Source organism: Ranitomeya variabilis, chromosome 1 (assembly GCF_051348905.1).
Source record: "Ranitomeya variabilis isolate aRanVar5 chromosome 1, aRanVar5.hap1, whole genome shotgun sequence".
NCBI lineage: Eukaryota > Metazoa > Chordata > Amphibia > Anura > Dendrobatidae > Ranitomeya > Ranitomeya variabilis.
Window position 1 is genome coordinate 203,673,448 of NC_135232.1, and position 20,666 is coordinate 203,694,113.

Sequence of the window (20,666 nt, forward strand, 5' to 3'; positions counted from 1 at the left end):
CGTGCTACAAGACTGTCCCCTGTGTACAGATACACATCTACAGCACTGGCTTAAGAATGATTTGTCAGCTGAGTTTTAGAATCAAATATTATAGAAGATGGTCTTGTTTCCTTTCTATAAATGAATAAAAACATCAAAGAGGTTGGCTATTACATAACTCCTTAGTAATGGCTACAGGGTACTGCATAAAAACAAAATCTTTACTTTACCGCCCAGCCCAACCCTGCTTCTTTGCTTTCAACCCTGTGTCCTCCAATAGACTCCTGACATAAATAATGTCACATGACCACTGCCACAAATTTGTGGCTGCTGGTTGACTGCAGCCTTCACATGTTCATCCGATCAGAAAAACACCATGATTACACTTTGACACAGTGGAAAATGGAGGAAAGGTATCAAGCCAGGAGTTAAGTATAGATTTTTTTTAACTCAAATAACACGCTATGACCATTAATAAGGGGTTGTCCAATAGGACAGACATAAAAAACAAAAATTGTAGGAATTAATTTTAGTAAGGCCAGGGATGTATCCACGCGGTGTAACAGTTGCACACAGGCTCTAGCACCTCAGGAGGTCTATATTATTTGGTACCTGATGAGGGTCCTCTTGCTAAAGTATTCACCCCTTGGCTTTTTACCCATTTTCTTACATTACAACCTGTGTTTAAATATTCTTGTAATCCCAGTTGTTTGTGTTGCATCAGCACTAAATAGTGTAAGTTAGTGACGTGAGAAAAATATAGACATACATTTAATTTATAGGATCAAATAACTAAAAATTCAGATGTGAATATGTACTCATCACTTTTGCTACAAAGCCCCTAAAAATTTCTGGTGCAAGCAATTACCTTAATAAGTCACATGCTTAGTTATAAGAGGTCCACCTGTGTGCAATGCAATCGAAGTGTCACATGGTCTGTCAGTATACACACACACTTTTTCTGAAAGGTCACAGAGTTGCAATACAATTAATTAAGAGGCACCACTAGCCAAACATCATGAAGACCAAGGAGATCTCCAAACAAGTCAGGGACAAAGTTATTGAGATGTACAAGTCAGGGTTGAGTTATAAAAAATATCCCAAACTGCGATGATACCCTGGAGCACTATCAAATCAATTATCATCAAATGGAAAGAATATGGTGCAGTAACAATAGAAGGCTGCCCACCAAAACTCTCAGCCTGGGCAAAGAGGGCTCTAATCAGAGAGGCAGCACAGAGACCAAATAACCCTGGTAACTCCAAAGGTAACCCTGTGGGAGCTGCAGAGTTCCCAAGCAGAGACTGGAGTATTTGTCCATACGACCACAATAAGCCCTACACTCCATAGAGTGGGCAGAAAAAACCCTTTACTTACACATTAAATTTGTAAGGCTTATTTTAAGTTTGACAAATTAGATGTGGGAGACTCTCCAGATGTATGGAGGAAGGTGCTGTGATCACATGAGACTAAAATTGAACTTTTCGGCCACTAAGGTAAACACTGTGTCTGACACCAAACCAACACAGCTTATCATCCCAAGAACACCATCCCAACAGTGAAACATGGTGGTAGCAGCATAATGCTGTGGGGATGTTTTTTAGAAGCAGGGACAGGTAAAATGGTCCGAGTCGAGGAGAAGATGGATGGTGTGAAATACAGGGACATTCTTAAGCAAAACCTGTTTCAGTCTGTCAGTGATTTGAGACTGGGACGGAGGTTCATCTTCCAACAAGGCAATGACCCAAATCATACTGCTAAAAAAACACTCAAGTGGTTTAAGGGGAAACGTGTAAATATTTTGGAGTAACCTAGTCAAAGCCCAGACCTTAATTCAATTCACAATCTGTGGTTTGACTTCAAGATTGATGTTCACGGAGAGGAAACCATCTAAATTGAAGAAGCTGGAGCAGTTTTACCTTGAAGAATGGAAAAAATTCTAGTAGCAAGATGTGGGAGGCTCATAGAGGCTTATCTAAAGCAACTTGCAACTGTAATTGCCACAAAAGGAGGCTCTACAAAGTACTGACTTTAGAAGAGTGAATAGCTATGCACGCTGAAGTTTTCAGTTATTTTGTCCTATTTGTTGTTTGCTTCACAATAAAAAGAAAAACAAATGTTTACAGCAGTAGGCATGTTCTTTACATGAACTGATGCAAACCCTCAAACAAATTCCAGGTTGTGAGATAGCAAAACACAAAAAATGCCAATGGTAAATACTTTTGCAAGCCACTGTATGTGCCCCTGCTATGTACTGTGCAATGGCTGTGTCTAACAGTACGAGAACACGGTCTGATCATATCACATCTCCTGGCCAAGGGAGGAACCAAAAGAGTATACAGAAAAGACAGCCGGGGATTAGCTGATTCTTTCTGTGCAGTAAAACATGTTTTTAAACAAGCAGGGAAATGTTTTACCTCACAGAAAGCTGCGATTTCATACTGTTCTGTCTGTATATTCTCTTTTGCTTCCTCCCCTGCCCAGGAGCTGTGGTATGATCAGTCCACGTTCCTGTATCCGGGCATCAGGCATCCATTACACAGCACACATCAGGGGCACATTTTATCTCAGCACAGAAACAATTTTTTTAACATCCAATTTTTGGAACTTATTATTATAAGATCTATTATTTAAAATGTACTTCATACAAAACCCCTTTAAGAATATCCTACAAATGTATGGTATTGAGAAGGTTGTGTATTTTGATATTTTACAATAATTGCATTATATACTATATTGGGAAAGTGAAGTATCTAGCTAATATTCCATTAAGGAGGAGAATAAAATGTGATTATAATAATCACAGTCTAATTGCAACCAGAGATTAATTATGAGACTAATGAACATAATGAACAATCATCTCCCGCCTCGATTACTGCAACATCCTCCTCTGTGGCCTACCTTCTAACACTCTCGCACCCTTCCAGTCTGTCCTTAACTCTGCTGGCTGACTAATTAATCTCTCTCCTCGCTACACTCGTGCTTCCCCTCTTTGCAAATCCCTTCACTGGCTCCCAATTTCCCAGCGTATCCAGTTTAAACTACTAACACTGACCTACAAAGCCATCCATAACCTGTCTCCTCCGTATGTTTCCAAACTAATCTCTCAATAAATCTCTCAATATCTTCCCTCATGTAATCTCTGGTCCTTCCAAGACCTCCTTCTCTCCTCGACGCTTATTCGCTCCCCACCCAATCACCTCCAAGACTCATCCCAAATATCCCCCCATCCTCTGGAATTCTGTGCCCTAACATGTCCAGTTATCCACATTTGAAGCTTCAAAAGAAACCTGAAAACCCACCTCTTCAAGAAAGCTTACAACCTGTAATGACCACACGGCCACCTCAACACCATCGGAGCTATTGCAACCCCCACCTACTGTCTCCTTCCCGATAATCCTGTAGAACGTAAACCCACAAGGGCAGGGTCCTCTTTCCTCTGTATCAGTCTGTCATTGTTAGTTTTGTTTACTGTAAGTGATATTTGTATTTTGATGTAACCCCTTCTCATGTACAGCACCATGGAATTAATGGTGCTATATAAGATAAATAATAATAATAATAATAATAATAATAATAATAAATAATAGAGCAAGAATGATGGCTGGTCTGGTTATTAATTACATACACTGAATACAGTGCTATCAGAACAAAATAGACATGTGTCCACCCACATGCCTGCATTTCTGCTGCAGCCTTGGTGCTTCTTCCTGAATAATTCCTAAAATATCTACTTTGTTTATGGGCTATACAGGGGCAGATATATCAGATATCAGGGGGCCGAGAGGGTAGGGGGCCCATTACCATCTCCAAAGCAGCAAGCAGCTTGTATCATACATAGAACTATTGTACTGCAATAAGCACACATACAGTGCTGCTCACCATTATTGGCACCCTTCATTTTTTTTCATAGACTGTGCAATATCTTCAGAAATAAATGGAAATGTACCAAAGTTATATCCTTAGGATTTTGTAATTACTGGTTCAAAGTAATACAACAATAAAACATTGGTTTTCAATTTACATGTTGCAATTTCAAAGAAGAAATAGAATAAACAGCATGTGCAGCAATAAAGGCACCCCTAATTAATACTTGGTTGCACACTCTTTGGCACTGATGACAGCCTCAAAACGTTTCTTGTAGCCATTTATAAGCTTCTTGCACTTCCCAGCTGGTATTTTCTCCCACTCTTCCTTTGCAGTTTGTTCACACTCTTGAATATTTGCAGGGTTCTTTTACTCAATGGCTGATTTCAATTCATCCCAAAGATTTCAAATAGGATTGAGGACAGAAATCATTGCTGACCATTTTAAAACAATGCATTTTTTCTTTTTCAACCATTCTTGTGTACTTTTGGATGTGTGCTTTGGGTCATTATCTTGCTGGAGGATCCATGATCTTTGTCTCAAACCAAGTTTTCTTACACTGGGTTGGACATTTTATTTTAAAATCTCTTGATAATTCTATGATTTCATGATTCCTGTGATATGGTCAAGGCCTCCAGTATCAGACGCAGCAAAGCAGCCCCACAGCATTATGGATCCTCCACCATGCTTAACTCTTGCTAGGGTGTTCTTTTCCTTATAAGTTTCATTGCTTGTCTGTAATCAAATTGTTGCTTTGCATTGCCAAAAAGCTTCATTTCAGTTTAATCTGTCCACAGAACATTTTCCCAGAAGGATTATCAAGGTACTCTTTGCCAAAGATCAGTAGTTCCTTTTTATTTCTTTCCTTCAGCAATAGTTTAGTGTGTGGCTTATGGTACTTGTTGAAACCATGACCCCAGACTGTTCCAGATTGGCCTTCAGATCTTTGAATGTTCTAAAGGTGTTTTTTCCACCGTTCGCACCAACCTTCAAAGACATCTCTTGTCAATTTTCCTCTTTCACGCACGTCCAGTGAGGTTCTTGATGGTTCCATGCTTGGCAAACTTCTTAATAGCATTTTAGACTGTTGAAACTGGGATATCAAGGTCTTTGGAAATGGCCTTATACCTTTTGGAAGTCTTGTGTTTGCTATTAATAGCAGTTCTGATGTCCTCAGTCAGCTCATTTGTCTTGACCATTGTGACAAAGTAACCAGGCCTACCATGTGGCTTTTTACATTTCTGAAGTCATCATTCATTGGCTAATTCATGTCACATGGGCTCCGACAATTAATCAAAGGTAATTCTCATTCGTAATTTACAACAGGTGAGTCAAAATGTGTTTCCATACTAGTTTAATGTAAAGGGTGCCAATACCAGTGTCACAGCAAGCTTTAGGTTTTTCTATTTTTCCCTCCCAATTTTTTTGTTTTAAATTATTGTTTATCATTTTCTCTTTTGTATTTAACACGAGTGCTCTATACAAAAAACTTTCACTTGATTCATTTTTCCAAGAGATATTCCACATTATGTACTTAAACGTCATGGGTGCCAATAACGATGAGCAGAACTGTACTGTTCTTGCACCAGGGCCCTCTTCTGTTTGTTTTTATAAATTGCACGACTGATATACACTCAGATCCTGAGGGCAGCAGGCAACACTCCACATAGTACCTGTATAGTGAAGTATTATTTTTAGAGCCACTACGATGTTTAATAGAATTTCCTACATACATATTTGTGATATAAAATTATACGGTAATTGAAATCACTTCTTCTAGAAGTAACAATTAAAGTTAATGGCTTTGTTTAATGGATTTTTTTCTTGGATATTACCTGAAAGTTCAACTGCAGCTGTAAATGATCCACTTAAAAATTGGATCTTTGACGCATGATCCACATGTCTTTACTCTGATTGATCCTCACAAGTTTGCAGATAGACAGCAGTTTGTAAACAATCAGTTCAAAAACCACTGCAAACAGCATGGCAGCCGGTATTCACGGTATGGCATCTTGGCTACTATATGTGGCAGTTTTCTGTGAGTATTCTTTCATTTATATTAGAGGGCTTTCCATGTGTAGCTTCACAAGCAAATCTGCACGCTATCTACCACTGCGGTTTTGCGCCGCATAAGACAGATGAAGCAAGTGTGTTCCAGGGAAAAAGAATGCAAAACTTGTGTCTTTTGTCCTAGCTGGGCTGGTATATGCCACTGTAAGGAGGTGGCGGGGACCCTTCTTCCTCCTATATATGTCAGGCACGTGTGTCCCATGCAGCACTCAGATGGTTCATCTATGCTTAAACTGTAATGTCATGTATTAATATGTAATGTGTAATGTGCTGTGTTTGTTATGCTTGTTCTTATGCTGTATATGTTGGGATGTGCTGTATTTGTCATGCACAAGCTTAGGGACAGAGAGAGTTAAGTTAATAAAGGGGCCAGGCTAGCCGACTTACAAGGAAGTGATTTCCTGCTTCTCCACATGTGTCCCCATCTGGGACAGAAGGGACCCCAGTATGGGGAATGTGTGTGTCCCCATTTGGGACAGATAGGACCCCCGGCTGGGAAAGGATTGCCACAGGACTGTCGGGCAATAAGAACAGGTACTAGGATTAAGGAGGTGTCCTCCAAGAGACTGTTAGCTCCCAGGAGCCGATTGGGGGCTGATACTTCTGCTGCTGCTGTTGCCAATAGAACAGCATCTTTGAATAGGGACAGCTCAGAAATTGTTATCATCTTTTCCACTGTTGGGCTCTAAAAAGTGTGACGTGTAGTGCATCCAGAGGATACAGTTCCAGCATGGAGAGCAGCCGTGTGACATAGGTAACCAACTGTGCCATAGGGCTAGGACTTGAACTGTATTTTCATGTACAAGGGGCCAGGGTGCTCACTGACTGGAACCTAGTGGACTTGCCCATGACTACCACCCCGTGCCACCTTGTTACACCATTATACCCTTTTTTTCAGCTGTTTCACTGTTCTACGCATTAAACACAACCCCTCAGTCAGATTTACTAAGAGTGTGCAAATGAGTCTAAATATGAAACAAATGTGTCCCAAGGAAATGGGGTCAAAAGGAAGCACAAAATTATGTATTTTGGCCTAGCAGCGCCGGTATATGCCACTATACCTTTTGTTTGGCTGTTTCAGGGTATGTACACACGGTCAGTAATTGGCAGCGTTTTGGACGCAGCACATGTGTGATGCATCCTAAGCGCTGCCGGCTATTGAATGCAGGTGAATCCACATATGTTCATTTAACCATGCATATTCACCGCGTTCAATACATCTTGTGGAGGCTCGCATGTCCGGAAGATAAATAGACATGCTGCAGTCTGGAAAGGTGCACCGCACATCTGTCTACGCTGGTGATCTGCGGGCATCTGTGCATGCAAAGTGGACATGTGATTTTTAGAAATCCCATCCACTATGCTGTAACATCTGGATACTGCGGGTTGGATGCTGCAAAAGTACACAGCGTCCAATCTGCAGCATTTGCTGACCGTGTGAACATACTCTCACTGTTCTTCCCATTAAACACAACCCCATAGCCAGATTTACTTAAAGAGTAAAAATGAGTCTAAATATGACATAATAAAAGGACAAGCAAAATAATAAAAAGAAGGATAGAATGGAAAGAAAGAAGTAAGCAAAAGAGCCCCATTTGCAGTAAGCAAAAGAGAGGCAGAAAATAAAGTATACAGATATTTTCAGATATGTTCATTAATTGAATTCTTTGTTTTTAATTTCCCCTGTAAATCCAGATTTAGCAGGCGCCTCACTCTAAAAACACCCCTAACATCTGTCAGGAATCAGCGACTTACCAAGCGGGAACTCCTCCTTTAGTAGGTAAGGTGTAAGAAAAAGGTAACATAATTCCATCATTACATATTACAGGTCAGCAAAAACAAACATTCACTCTCCCTGACATCTGCCTAATCCTGGAATACGAGTGCTGGACAAAGATCATGTGCTGGATACCTGACATGTGATATCTAAAATTGCACTGCTCTGTAATCTGAACAAAACTAAAATGAATTAGTACAAGAAATCCATGAGATACACTGAATACAACAAAATGAAAGAGAATTTCAGGTTTTATCATCTTTCAGGTACTTTAGATTTGCATTCATTCACGAGTAGGATCATTGAAAGAAAGTGTTTTCGAATAGCATATCTGAAACAAATATACGACATGCATGACAAGTATAAACTGGAGAAAGATTTAACTTAGATTAAATTATTAAAGGGACCGTAAACTTTAAATACAATTAAAAGTGAATCCATTGCATCAAATTTTATCTGTATGTTCTATGTAGGCACCTTATGCGTTATTTGTGTGTGACTAAGTGCATATTCAGTATTTTCAGACCTAGTGTGATCCAACAAAACATCACATCACACTCAGATCAATGGTATTCTATGGGGCCATGCACATGTTCTATTTTTCCCTTTCACCGAGCTAGTCGGAGGAAAAAATTGCAGCATCTCCAAGTTGGATCCAATTATTGGATCACAGTCAGCCATGCAAGTCTATCAGTCCATGGAAAAAATCAGACTGCACTTGGATGGCATCGGAAATTTGGCATAGAAGTTTCAAAAATACCAAATGAATGGAGAGGACTGTCAGTAGCCAACTTTCTCTTTAGAAGACACGGCCCTATTCTTGACATCGGTGCAGATCTCAGAAATGTTGACATAAATAGGGCTCAAAAACAGCAGCAACCATATTGTAGTAATTACATCTCTGATATACACTGGGTTTAAATGTGAGGACTGGAGCAGTGAAGATATAACTTATACTTTGCTGAGGTTTATAACCCCTTTGAAAACAAAATTGTGATTATTCGACATTATCTGAAAGAAAAGATGTTTGTCTCAGGAATTTCAAATATAATTTAAAAAGGACATTATGAATAATATTCCTACTACTACTAAAAATGGTGACTGTCATTTATACCATGCCCATTGTCTTCAGTAATAAAACATTCCAATTCTGGGACTGAGCATGATAAAGGCATGAATTCCTCTTAAAGGGAACCTGTCACCATGAAAACGCAGGCATCATGTTAGGTCGGGGTCACACTTGCGTGTGCAATGCAAGAAACTCGCACCAGTCTGTCGCATCAATACCCGACACTGCCGCCGGCACTCGGGACCGGAGTGTGTGGCTGCATAGAAATACATGCAGCTGAATGCTCCGGTACCAAGTGCCAGCGGCAGTGCCGGGTATTGATGCGACAGACTGGTGCGAGTTTCTCGCATTGCATATGCAAGTGTGACCCCGGCCTTAGACTACATCCCCACGATCAGGAATAGGAATGTTTTGGATGCAGCAGCAAAAAATGGCTGCATTCTATTTGCCGCACTTGTTTATCAGAACATGTGGATTCACTGCATGTAAAGACATTAAATTGGTCAAAATCCGCAGTGGTGTCTAAGGTCTCCGCTACAGAAATTGACATGCTGCGGCTCGTAAACTCGCACTGTGGGTGAGTTTACTCAGTGATAAATAGGAGCACATTAGGCATGGGATTTCTATAAATCCCATTCAATGTGCTTCCAATGTAGAATGCAGCATTTTGGAAACAGTGCAAATGCGTTGCGCCCAAAATGCTGCTATTCCTGATTGTGGGCATGCAGCCTTATAGAGCAGGGGGAACTGAGTAGATTAATACATAATTGTGTCAGAAATATTTAGTATAACCTGTGATTTAATCATTTGACTCCTTTAAGTCCTATGGGCGGTCCTATCGGTGACTGACAGCCTTCATTGTTTAGGTGTCCATAGAAATATAGATGTCAGTCACTGATAGGACCACCCACTGGACCGATAATACCAGATAGAGCAAAAGTTTAAATGCCTAAAACCCAAGTTATCCCAAATCTTTTCTGAAAAACTATATATAAAGCTTCTCAGCTCACCCCTGCTCTATACCGTGGAGCCTGCAGATTAAACTCCATTTTCATGGTGATCGTTTCACTTTAAAATGCTCATATAACTTAGATAACTGTCGACTAAACAGTTGACGGACAGCTATCTCTCATGACTCATGACCATGCACATGATCATTCGGCATGTCCAAGTGTTTATGTGTTTATAAAGGGAAGAATGGAGAAAACTGCTGCCAGACATCTCTTGTGGTGAGAACAAAAGGATAGGATATTTTCCCACCCAATCCTTCTTTCACCTGTAATTATGTGTTTGAGGGAATTAGATAGTTTTTCCGTCCTGCCATTTGAGGTCTCCTTCTACTTTAATCTAATTGTTACCTTTAGACTGGGTTTATATCAGATTTGTGATGTACAATTACACGGAGAGAGCTAGTGACTTATACACTGCTTATCGATGGGTATATATTATCTGTGAGCTAAAATCAAACATGGCTATGGATTAGCGTAGAACGCGATTGCAGTCATCGCTCGCAGCATCAATCTCTCTACTGTGAGTGGCGGTTGTAAGCATGCCCTGATCCTTTGTCAGCTCTCTTTACACAGATGCGCCGTAGAGCCAGCTGTCAATCAATGTGCTAGGGGTTGTTTATAGCCACTACTCGCAGTATAGCGAGAGATGACTGTAATCACTTCCTGCACCGTCTCTATGACTGAAAGCCGGCGGCTCCAGGGAGGGAATAAGTTCATATTGTCCCAGTAGCTGCACTTTCAGTAACGCAGCCGAGCAGCATTATAATGCTGTTATTTTACCGGTAGATTAACCCATTATCTGCAGGTAAATAGTGTTTTCAAAGGTGACAGGTTCCCGTTAAAGAAAGGTCATAAACGAGACTGGAACAGAGCCCAATTAGTTTTTATGTCACTTTTCTGTCCATATTCATGCATCTACATATTGCTGTGTATAATGGATTCATTTCATTATTGCTCAGCATCTACGGTGATTCTTCCCATATACACATATGGCCCTGGATGCTTTTTATATTTTAAGTTTAGTGTCCCTTGAATGCAATGATAAGAATGCCTGATTTATTACTTGTTTTCATCTCTGACGGAGGGCACAATATGTGTGCCTTAAGGAATATTGTATTATCAAACGACATAATTCAGTTCATTGTGTCCAATGTAGACGAGTAACTGACTAATATTCTAAGAGAGCGGCAGGGATGGACCGCACTGTTCAGCAATGGCAGTACAAATATTACTGACTCACAATTAGCATTCATTGTACTGCTTCACTTCTCACAATTCCACATGTCCCCCCATAAAACAATGCGCAGTTCTATGTTCAGGTATTCGGCCTGAGTGAGGTTCATCTGGCTTGAGGGAAATGGCAGATAATGAGTTTTCCAACCGCAGGTAATTAGAAATGAATCAGACTTTAAAGAGCCATCTGTTCAGGCAAGTTTTTCTGTACAAAACAGCCCTTGGCAATAAGTGGTGGATTTCCTAAATAAAAAAATGTTTTGGCACACTAAATACCAGAACTAAAAACATCCAGTAAAAAGCAGTTTGTGGAATAGTTTTTTTCTGGCCTTTATAGAAATTCTCCAGCTGTATCACTTATATTAGCCTAGTTTGTTGGAATGTGGCCGTTATCAGTAACCCTTACTAGAACTTATGATATTTTTTATACGCTGTATCATTATACGGATGAATTCCTTGTTACTCTGCAGCTAAGACAAAGTTGTCCATTTCCCAAGGAACACAACAGATGGTGCGCTGCCTGCACTCATAAAAGTCCAGATTTTCATCATACCCAATCAGAGCAAATCTAATGTGCAGGATACATAGAATTAAGATATTGGCCCCGATTGGTAGAAAACACCTAATGTACCAGATGAATGCCAGTATGGTACGTCTTTCTTATCATCCATTACCTTTAAGCTGACCCATTACCCTGTCATAGCCCACAAGGAGGGATGAATTCAGTTGCTAAGTGCTGGATGGGGGTGAAAAGCACTGACCATCTTACATATTTAATTTTTTATTAAAAACACATCTTCGTTGACTTTAAAATCAGGTATCCTGAAAATTGACAATAAATGATTTTAATATATTTAAACCAATTAATATATAATGAAAGCCTACCTAGTAACTGCAGGAGGCTGCGACCTTCAGATGACATTTTTTTGTATCTAAATGGGAGATGGGGATGGCAGCATCGCGATTGGTGTACGTAGACATCTCGGCATACAGTACAGACCAAAAGTTTGGTCACACCTTCTCATTTAAAGATTTTTCTGTATTTTCATGACTATGAAAATTGTACATTCACACTGAAGGCATCAAAACTATGAATTAACACATGTGGAATTATATACTTAACAAAAAAGTGTGAAACAACTGAAAAACTGAAAATATGTCTTATATTCTAGGTTCTTCAAAGTAGCCACCTTTTGCTTTGATGACTGCTTTGCACACTCTTGGCATTCTCTTGATGAGCTTCAAGAGGTAGTCACCGGGAATGGTTTTCACTTTACAGGTGTGCCCTGTCAGGTTTAATAAGTGGGATTTCTTGCCTTACAATAGGGTTGGGATCATCAGTTGTGTTGTGCAGAAGTCTGGTGGATACGCAGCTGATAGTCCTACTGAATAGACTGTAAGAATTTGTATTATGGCAAGAAAAAAGCAGCTAAGTAAAGAAAAACGAGTGGCCATCATTACTTTAAGAAATGAAGGTCAGTCAGTCCGAAAAAATGGGAAAACTTTGAAAGTGTCCCCAAGTGCAGTGGCAAAAACCATCAAGCGCTACAAAGAAACTGGCTCACATGAGGACCGCCCCAGGAAAGGAAGACCAAGAGTCACCTCTGCTTCTGAGGATAAGTTTATCCGAGTCGCTAGCCTCAGAAATCGTAGGTTAACAGCAGCTCAGATTAGAGACCAGGTCAATGCCACACAGAGTTCTAGCAGCAGACACATCTCTACAACAACTGTTAAGAGGAGACTTTGTGCAGCAGGCCTTCATGGCAAAATAGCTGCTAGGAAACCACTGCTAAGGACAGGCAACAAGCAGAAGAGACTTGTTTGGGCTAAAGAACACAAGGAATGGACAACAGACCAGTGGAAATCTGTGCTTTGGACTGATGAGTCCAAATTTGAGATCTTTGGTTCCAACCACCGTGTCTTTGTGCGGCGCAGAAAAGGTGAACGTATGGACTCTACATGCCAGGTTCCCATCATGAAGCATGGAGGAGGAAATGTGATGTGTGGAGGTGCTTTGCTGGTGACACTGTTGAGGATTTAGTCAAAATTGAAGGCATACTGAACCAGCATGGCTACCACAGCATCTTGCAGCGGCATGCTATTCCATCCGGTTTGTGTTTAGTTGGACCATCATTTATTTTTGAACAGGACAATTACCCCAAACCCACCTCCAGGCTGTGTAAGGGCTATTTGACCAAGAAGGAGAGTGATGGGGTGCTACGCCACATGACCTGGCCTCCACAGTCACCAGACCTGAACCCAATCGAGATGGTTTGGGGTGAGCTGGACCGCCGAGTGAAGGCAAAAGAGCCAACAAGTGCTAAGCATCTCTGGGAACTCCTTAAAGATTGTTGGAAGACCATTCCCGGTGACTACCTCTTGAAGCTCATCAAGAGAATGCCAAGAGTGTGCAAAGCAGTCATCAAAGCAAAAAGTGGCTACTTTGAAGAACCTTGAATATAAGACATATTTTCAGCTGTTTCACACTTTTTTTTAAGTATATAATTCCACATGTGTTAATTCATAGTTTTGATGCCTTCAGTGTGAATGTACAATTTTTATAGACATGAAAATACAGAAAAATCTTTAAATGAGAAGATGTGTCCAAACTTTTGGTCTGTACTGTATACTATTTGTTTCATTAACATATCATTTAGTGCACTATGTATATTGACATAGACAATGATAAACTTTGGATTACATTAGTCCAAATTTGACAGTTTTGCCTGGACTGGCCGGAGACCTGATGTGTATGGGGCCTCCCACATGATGTTGGAGAACGGGAGAATCGGCACTTTATATATATGTCTCCAAGCCCTTTTGTTATCTTGGGCGATAAGCTACTGAGATCCACTCTCCTTCTTGGCTGACATGAGTGTTCATGTGTATGGGGGAGTCAGGAGAGATAAATGTTGCCTGAACCCAAGTCAGACAGCAAATATAGAGAATCATCCATATATTGTACTGGTTTAGCTACTAACATATATTCCAGAACAATGCGATTTATAATGAGCAGTATACTGAAAAGAAAGTTAAGATCTGCTAGGTGCTTGGATTGATAAAAGAGGGATAAAAGTCAACTTTCAGACATGTCCTGCTTTTTTAGTGAGACACATGGCCAACTTGACCACTCACTGGACTGCTAATTCCAGAATGAACCGCTGTTTCTATGAATTGCAGCGATACTTAACATTTTCCAATGAATTACTCATCTCATCTTCTAAAGATCTATATCATGAAGACTGCAGACCAGAAGTTCTGTTTAATATGTACCTACAAGAAATAGTTTACACTAAAATCAATCATGCTGTTAGCATTTTATGTGAATAACCCTTGTGATTTACTTTCAATTAATTATTATGAAAAAACAGGGAAAACCAAGTGTTATAGAAATTGTAAACCTCACATAACATGAGCATTGTTATAGCATCTGATTTAGCCGTAGAAGGTAATAATTCCTAGCTGACGTTTTTTGGTACAGTTTGCCCACTGGATCTGCATGTTAAACAGTCCTTAATGTATCTAATTAATTCTTCACATGAATAGTTTGATTAAAATAGCAATTTAGGCTGAGCGTAACTATGCATATATTGTGGTATCAGTGTGACACTTACGGCATCTTATATGTCCAGGGAATACATGTTTTACTTAGAAATTATTGGAACACCTTTTTGTCTTTGCCTGTACATAGTTTGGGCATGTAATAAATATCTGTCATAAAGCAAGATGGAACCGAGATATTTCTAAAGAACTGGCAGCAACAGGCGTCACTTTGTTGTAACAATTGATGAAATATTACAAATGGGCTTCGTCTTTCTACATTTAGGTTCTAATAAATGTGCTCCTTACACTGTAAGGTATATGACCTATTAATATAATTAGTAAATAAATATCATTTTAGAACTTGGGGTGGCAGATATCAAATAATGACTTTTTCTAACTGGAAACATTCACCATGCATATGGATTAAGTATTTCTACTTTAAAGGGGTTGTCTAGTCAAAATCAGTAAGTTTGCAGTCACTGTCTGTGACTGCGGACTTATGACAATGGAAAGACAAAGAAGGCACAGCCTGAATATTTTAGGGTGAGTCATCATGTATCACAACAACAATCACAATGGCCAGAACATTAGAATTGTCGCCATTGATATAGGGTCAGGTTGTATACTTGGTTTTATGTTTTATGATTGTTGTTTAATAAAATGTTATATTTCTACTCATATTGTTGGTTAAATTGAGGTGTGCGCATCAATAGTGTATCTTTCTCCTCTTTTGCCACTGAAGAGTTATGAATTCCCCTAGTGCTTCCACTGTTCCACTGTGTGCTGTGAGTATTTGCCAGTTTCTGAGCCAGGACCAGAGTATGTGAAAGAGTTATACATACTCCTGGCCAGTGGGAAAGGCCTCCATACACTTGCATAGAGCGAGGCCGCACCCGCTATTCAACCACATCCACTGGAGGGCCGCGTCAATAGAGTATGGAGTGTATAGTGTGTATACAGTGAGGCCACGCCCACTGGATGGCCGCGTCACTAGAGTATGGAGTGTATAGTGGGTACAGAGTGAGGCCACGCCCACTGGATGGCTGCGTCACTAGAATATGGAACGTATAGTGTGTACAGAGTGAGGCCACGCCCACTGGATGGCCGCATCACTAGAGTATGGAGCGTATAGTGTGTATAGAGTGGGGCCACGCCCACTGGACTGCCATGTCACTAGAGTATGGAGTGTATAGTGTGTATAGAGTGAGGCCATGCCCTCTGGGCTGCCACGTCACTAGAGTATGGAGCATATAGTGTGTGTAGAGTGAGGCCATGCCCTCTGGATGACCGCGTCACTACAGTATGGATCGTATAGTGTGTACAGAGTGAGGCCATGCCCACTGGACTGCCACGTCACTAGAGTATGGAGCATATAGTGTGTATAGAGTGAGGCCACGCCCTCTGGACTGCCACATCACTAGAGTATGGAGCGTATAGTGTGTACAGAGTGAGGCCACGCCCACTGGACTGCCACATCACTAGAGTATGGAGCGTATAGTGTGTATAGAGTGAGGCCACACCCACTGGACTGCCACATCACTAGAGTATGGAGCGTATAGTGTGTATAGAGTGAGGCCGTGCCCACTGGACTGCCACATCACTAGAGTATGGAGCATATAGTGTGTGTAGAGTGAGGCCATGCCCACTGGATGACCGCATCACTAGAGTATGGAGCGTATAGTGTGTATAGAGTGAGGCCATGCCCACTGGATGGCCGCGTCACTAGAGTATGGAGCATATAGTGTGTATAGAGTGAGGCCACGCCCACTGGACTGCCACGTCACTAGAGTATGAAGCATATAGTGTGTGTAGAGTGAGGCCACGCCCACTGGACTGCCACGTCACTAGAGTATGGAGCATATAGTGTGTATAGAGTGAGGCCACACCCTCTGGACTGCCACATCACTAGAGTATGGAGCATATAGTGTGTGTAGAGTGAGGCCACACCCACTGGATGACTGTGTCACTAGAGTTTGGAGCGTATAGTGTGTACAGAGTGAGGTCACGCCCACTGGACTGCCACGTCACTAGAGTATGGAGCATATAGTGTGTATAGAGTGAGGCCATGCCCACTGGACTGCCACGTCACTAGAGTATGGAGCATATAGTGTGTATAGAGTGAGGCCACGCCCACTGGACTGCCACGTCACTAGAGTATGAAGCATATAGTGTGTGTAGAGTGAGGCCACGCCCACTGGACTGCCACGTCACTAGAGTATGGAGCATATAGTGTGTATAGAGTGAGGCCACACCCTCTGGACTGCCACATCACTAGAGTATGGAGCATATAGTGTGTACAGAGTGAGGCCACGCCCACTGGACTGCCTCATCACTAGAGTATGAAGCATATAGCGTGTATAGAGTGAGGCCACGCCCTCAATGTTTACATTCTAGATCTTCCATTTTGGCCGAATATTACTAATGACATGTTGTTGGGCAGTTCTATTCCAGATTTTGCATTGAAGCTTTGATGATACTAATAGACAGATGACAGACTGCTATCCGCATCTACAGTATATCACACTCGTTCACTGCTATAATCCGTGAGCTCACTCTTTAGGCTGCACTTATGTTGATAACATTAGATACAATGCAATTCCTTGGCAGAATGATTAAAGTGGTTTTGAAAATTCTACAAACTCATATGTTACAATTTTGTGCAGTTGCCTCGCTCATATTTTATGCTATATAATGTGTTTATTATGTATAGAAAAATTGTTAGTATTCTGCATGGTGACTACACAGGTGTAGAAAAAAGATTTTTATATTAAAATTGTATATTAAAATATATGCATTTCCTAATTTTCAATTTGTGATGTAGAATTGAACTGATGTATATCATGATTTTACCTACTGAATAAAACATTGATATTTCCACTTTTGTGATGGATGAAAGAAACATGTGAATAGTAAGAAAAAGAATCAAAATCTCATCATTTTCCCCCTGTAGTCTCAAGGCGGGAGGTGAAGGCACTTTATCCAATTCAGCAACAGGTGCAGATTTTGTTATTCAATTGAAATGCCATTTGGTTTCTATGAGACTTTTCTTGTTTCCATAATGCAGAAAAATATATGTCTCTTCAATCTAGTTTCTATATTACAAAAGTTTCTCCCCAATGCTGGAAGGGTTTAGAGGTTTTATAGGGAATCTCCCACCAGTTTTTTGCTATCCCATGTGAGAGCAGCATAATGTAGGGGCAGAGACCCTGATCCCAGCAATGTATCACTTACTAGGCTGCTTAGTGCAGCTTTGGCACCTCTTTATAACTCCACCCACACCACTGATTGGTGGCTATCTGTATACACAGAAATCTACCAATGAGTGGTGGAGGTGGGGTTATACAGAGCCAATTAATATGGAGGACTACATGGCAGCGGGTTTACCAGGATTCTAGTGATAATCTCCTGCTGATAAAACAATTAGTGTATAAAAAACAAGCAACTCAGTAAGTGACATATTACAGGGATCATCGTCCCTATATTTTGCTACTTTTGGATTATTTGGCATAAACCTGGTGATATATTCCATTTATGGATGGCCCATTGTATTAATTGATGGTGGACACGTCTCCATAATATGTCAAGCAGTGAAGGTGGGAGTTTCCTCCAAAGTAAATTGAGATTACTTGTGTGTTATAATAGGGCACAGTGACATTGAATGTAAGGGTAGGAAAGACAGTATGAGAAAACCTAGCTCTGCATGTTGTAAACCCCAGGAGGAAGGTTACACACTCCAGAAAGTACATAAAGGTTTCATCCTTCTAAACATTTGCCAGTAAAGAAGCTTAATGTGCACAATGTAAGACATTGATGGTTACATAGAGTTTAATGAAATAAACCTAATGAAAGCCACTTGGTATTTCAGCCAGTTAAATTTACCCTCCGGGGAATTCTTTTATAGACACAGCCTGCAATTCATTTAATCAGGGAAAAGGAAATTGATAACCCTCGCTGGCATTTAAAGTGTCATTTATTTTTATCTCCCAAATCACCCCTAACTGCTTTCGAGTCCTGCTTAGCATTGGAGGGGAGCGGAGGCAAACTATCTCATCCGGCTGTTGAATATACATGTGTTTCACCAAGCAAGCCAGGCTGCTGTCATTCTAGAGATAACACTATTCAGCAGGTAAATCACCCTGCGTGATGCCGCCATTCACAGCTATATGGATGATGTGCGCTACCATGCATTGTCTCGGGTTGCTGAGAGACGTTTGGGCCTAGGCGTTATCTTTATGGTGTCTGTGAACCTTCCACATATCTTGTACATTATTTATGGTGAGTTTATAGAAGCATACATAAAACTGTGGGCAATGTAATCATCTCTACTATATTCTTGACATGAAAAGTGCAAGCGATACATTAAATTATACATATCGCTGTTCCTGACAATACAGCAATGGATTTCAAATTGGTTTCTATTTTATGAAAGTCTGCAGTCTGCATCATACTCCCAGTATGTAGTCTGTCAGCAACAGTCTGCAGCCTGCAACTAAAATGTCCTGCTCCTAAAAAAAGACGGTAACTCTACCTTCCACCATCTCACTCAGCTCCCACCACCAGACCTGTCAATCATAGTAAATGGCTCTACCAGTGCCCCAGTTGTAAAAGTCCACTGCTTCTGGACAACCTTTCACTCTGTACTGTCCTATAACCTGCATATCCAAGATCTAAGTGCTCATGCCACAGCCAACTGAAGCATTTTATGGGGTCTGCTCTCTGCTTAATTTTAAAGGGATATTCCCATCTTCAAGATTCTATGCCAATATTTAGTAGGTGTAATAATAATAATAATATTAGCAAATACCTCCAATTGGAAATGTATTATAGTTCTTCTGAAGGGCTATGGCACTTACCCCATGTGCAGGGCATTGCAGTAACTCAGGTATCCATGGTTACAACCACTAACAACTAACTGCCACTATATAAGTGTCGCTAAACTCCTTTCTTACTCCTCTGCTTACCCCTTTACCAATGTTATCTGTTGCCACCCTTTGCCTAGAGAATTTAGACTTACAAGGCCATCCATAACCTGTCTCCTTCATACATGTGAATGCTCCCTCCTTTCCCCACATATAATATCGGATCCTCACAAATTCAGGTTCTTTGTTCCCCTTTTGTCTGTTCATCACACAATGGCCTCCTAGATTTCTCTCAAGTGTTCCCAAGCAATATTCGGGATCTTGCTACTCCGACCTGAAAGCCTACATATTTAGTAATACCCACAACCTACAGTAATGTCTTCTGGCACTACATGACCATATGAGAAGCTTCTGCCTTTACTGGTTGTCTCCTTCGCCTGTAGATTGGATTGCAAGGGTCCTATCTCCCTCAGCTACATATAGTTGGCTTTTATAATGTTGTCCACTGATATATATTCTGTTTTTACCTATAAAGGCCCTGGAATTACAAGAAATAATAATTTGGGAAATGCTATTGACGTAGTAGAGTAAAGCTTGCTATACACATTAGTTAAAATTTGCCCCAGCCCAACTATCTATCTAGGTATCTATCTGTCAAAATGTATGACACAGTATTTACGACACTGTATTTACCAGATTTGCTGACATATCCTACACATTAAGTTGGTTTTATGACTTGACTTATAACCCACATTATTTTTTTGTGCACCTTTGTTATTGTCTAATAAATCCACAGACATAATGGACTCTCTGTATTATATTACGAGGCACAAAATGGACCCATCTTACAGTACAGAAATATAAAAAGATGTGATTTTTTAAAGTCAACGCTATGAACTCTACTTGTATAATCAATAGGTTTGTGGTTTTCAAATCCATCCAGCACTAAATCTAAACAACTGTAATACGTCCCATCCATCCTTCTAGATAGCACACACGTATAACAGGTTGCGGCTATTTTAAAATGAAGGTTTCCACTTACTGTCAGCTTGGAGGGGCAGATGCTGCTATGTGCAGATATTGGGGTGACTTCTCTTGGCTTCTTATTTACAGACCTAGAATTGTGGTATTTGTGTTTCTTTCTTCTTGACCGATGTCTCTCTTCTTTGGATTGTTCCCTTGCTCTGAATCAGGGAAAAGAAACCATTACATTTCTGAGGACAGCTAAGGGATTGAAAACTAGAATCAATGATAATCAC

At 40.6% G+C, this 20,666-nt stretch overlaps 1 protein-coding gene across 6 annotated transcripts in view; it reads right to left on the reverse strand.

Annotated features, from left to right (window-relative positions):
• SRRM4 (serine/arginine repetitive matrix 4) overlaps positions 1-20,666 on the reverse strand; it is a 201,441-nt gene that overhangs the window by 30,177 nt on the left and 150,598 nt on the right. For all 6 annotated transcript variants that reach the window (XM_077292100.1, XM_077292129.1, XM_077292124.1 and 3 more), the window contains one exon: positions 20,450-20,591. In XM_077292100.1, the coding sequence (XP_077148215.1) occupies positions 20,450-20,591 (142 nt within the window). The remainder of the gene's footprint in view (positions 1-20,449; positions 20,592-20,666) is intronic.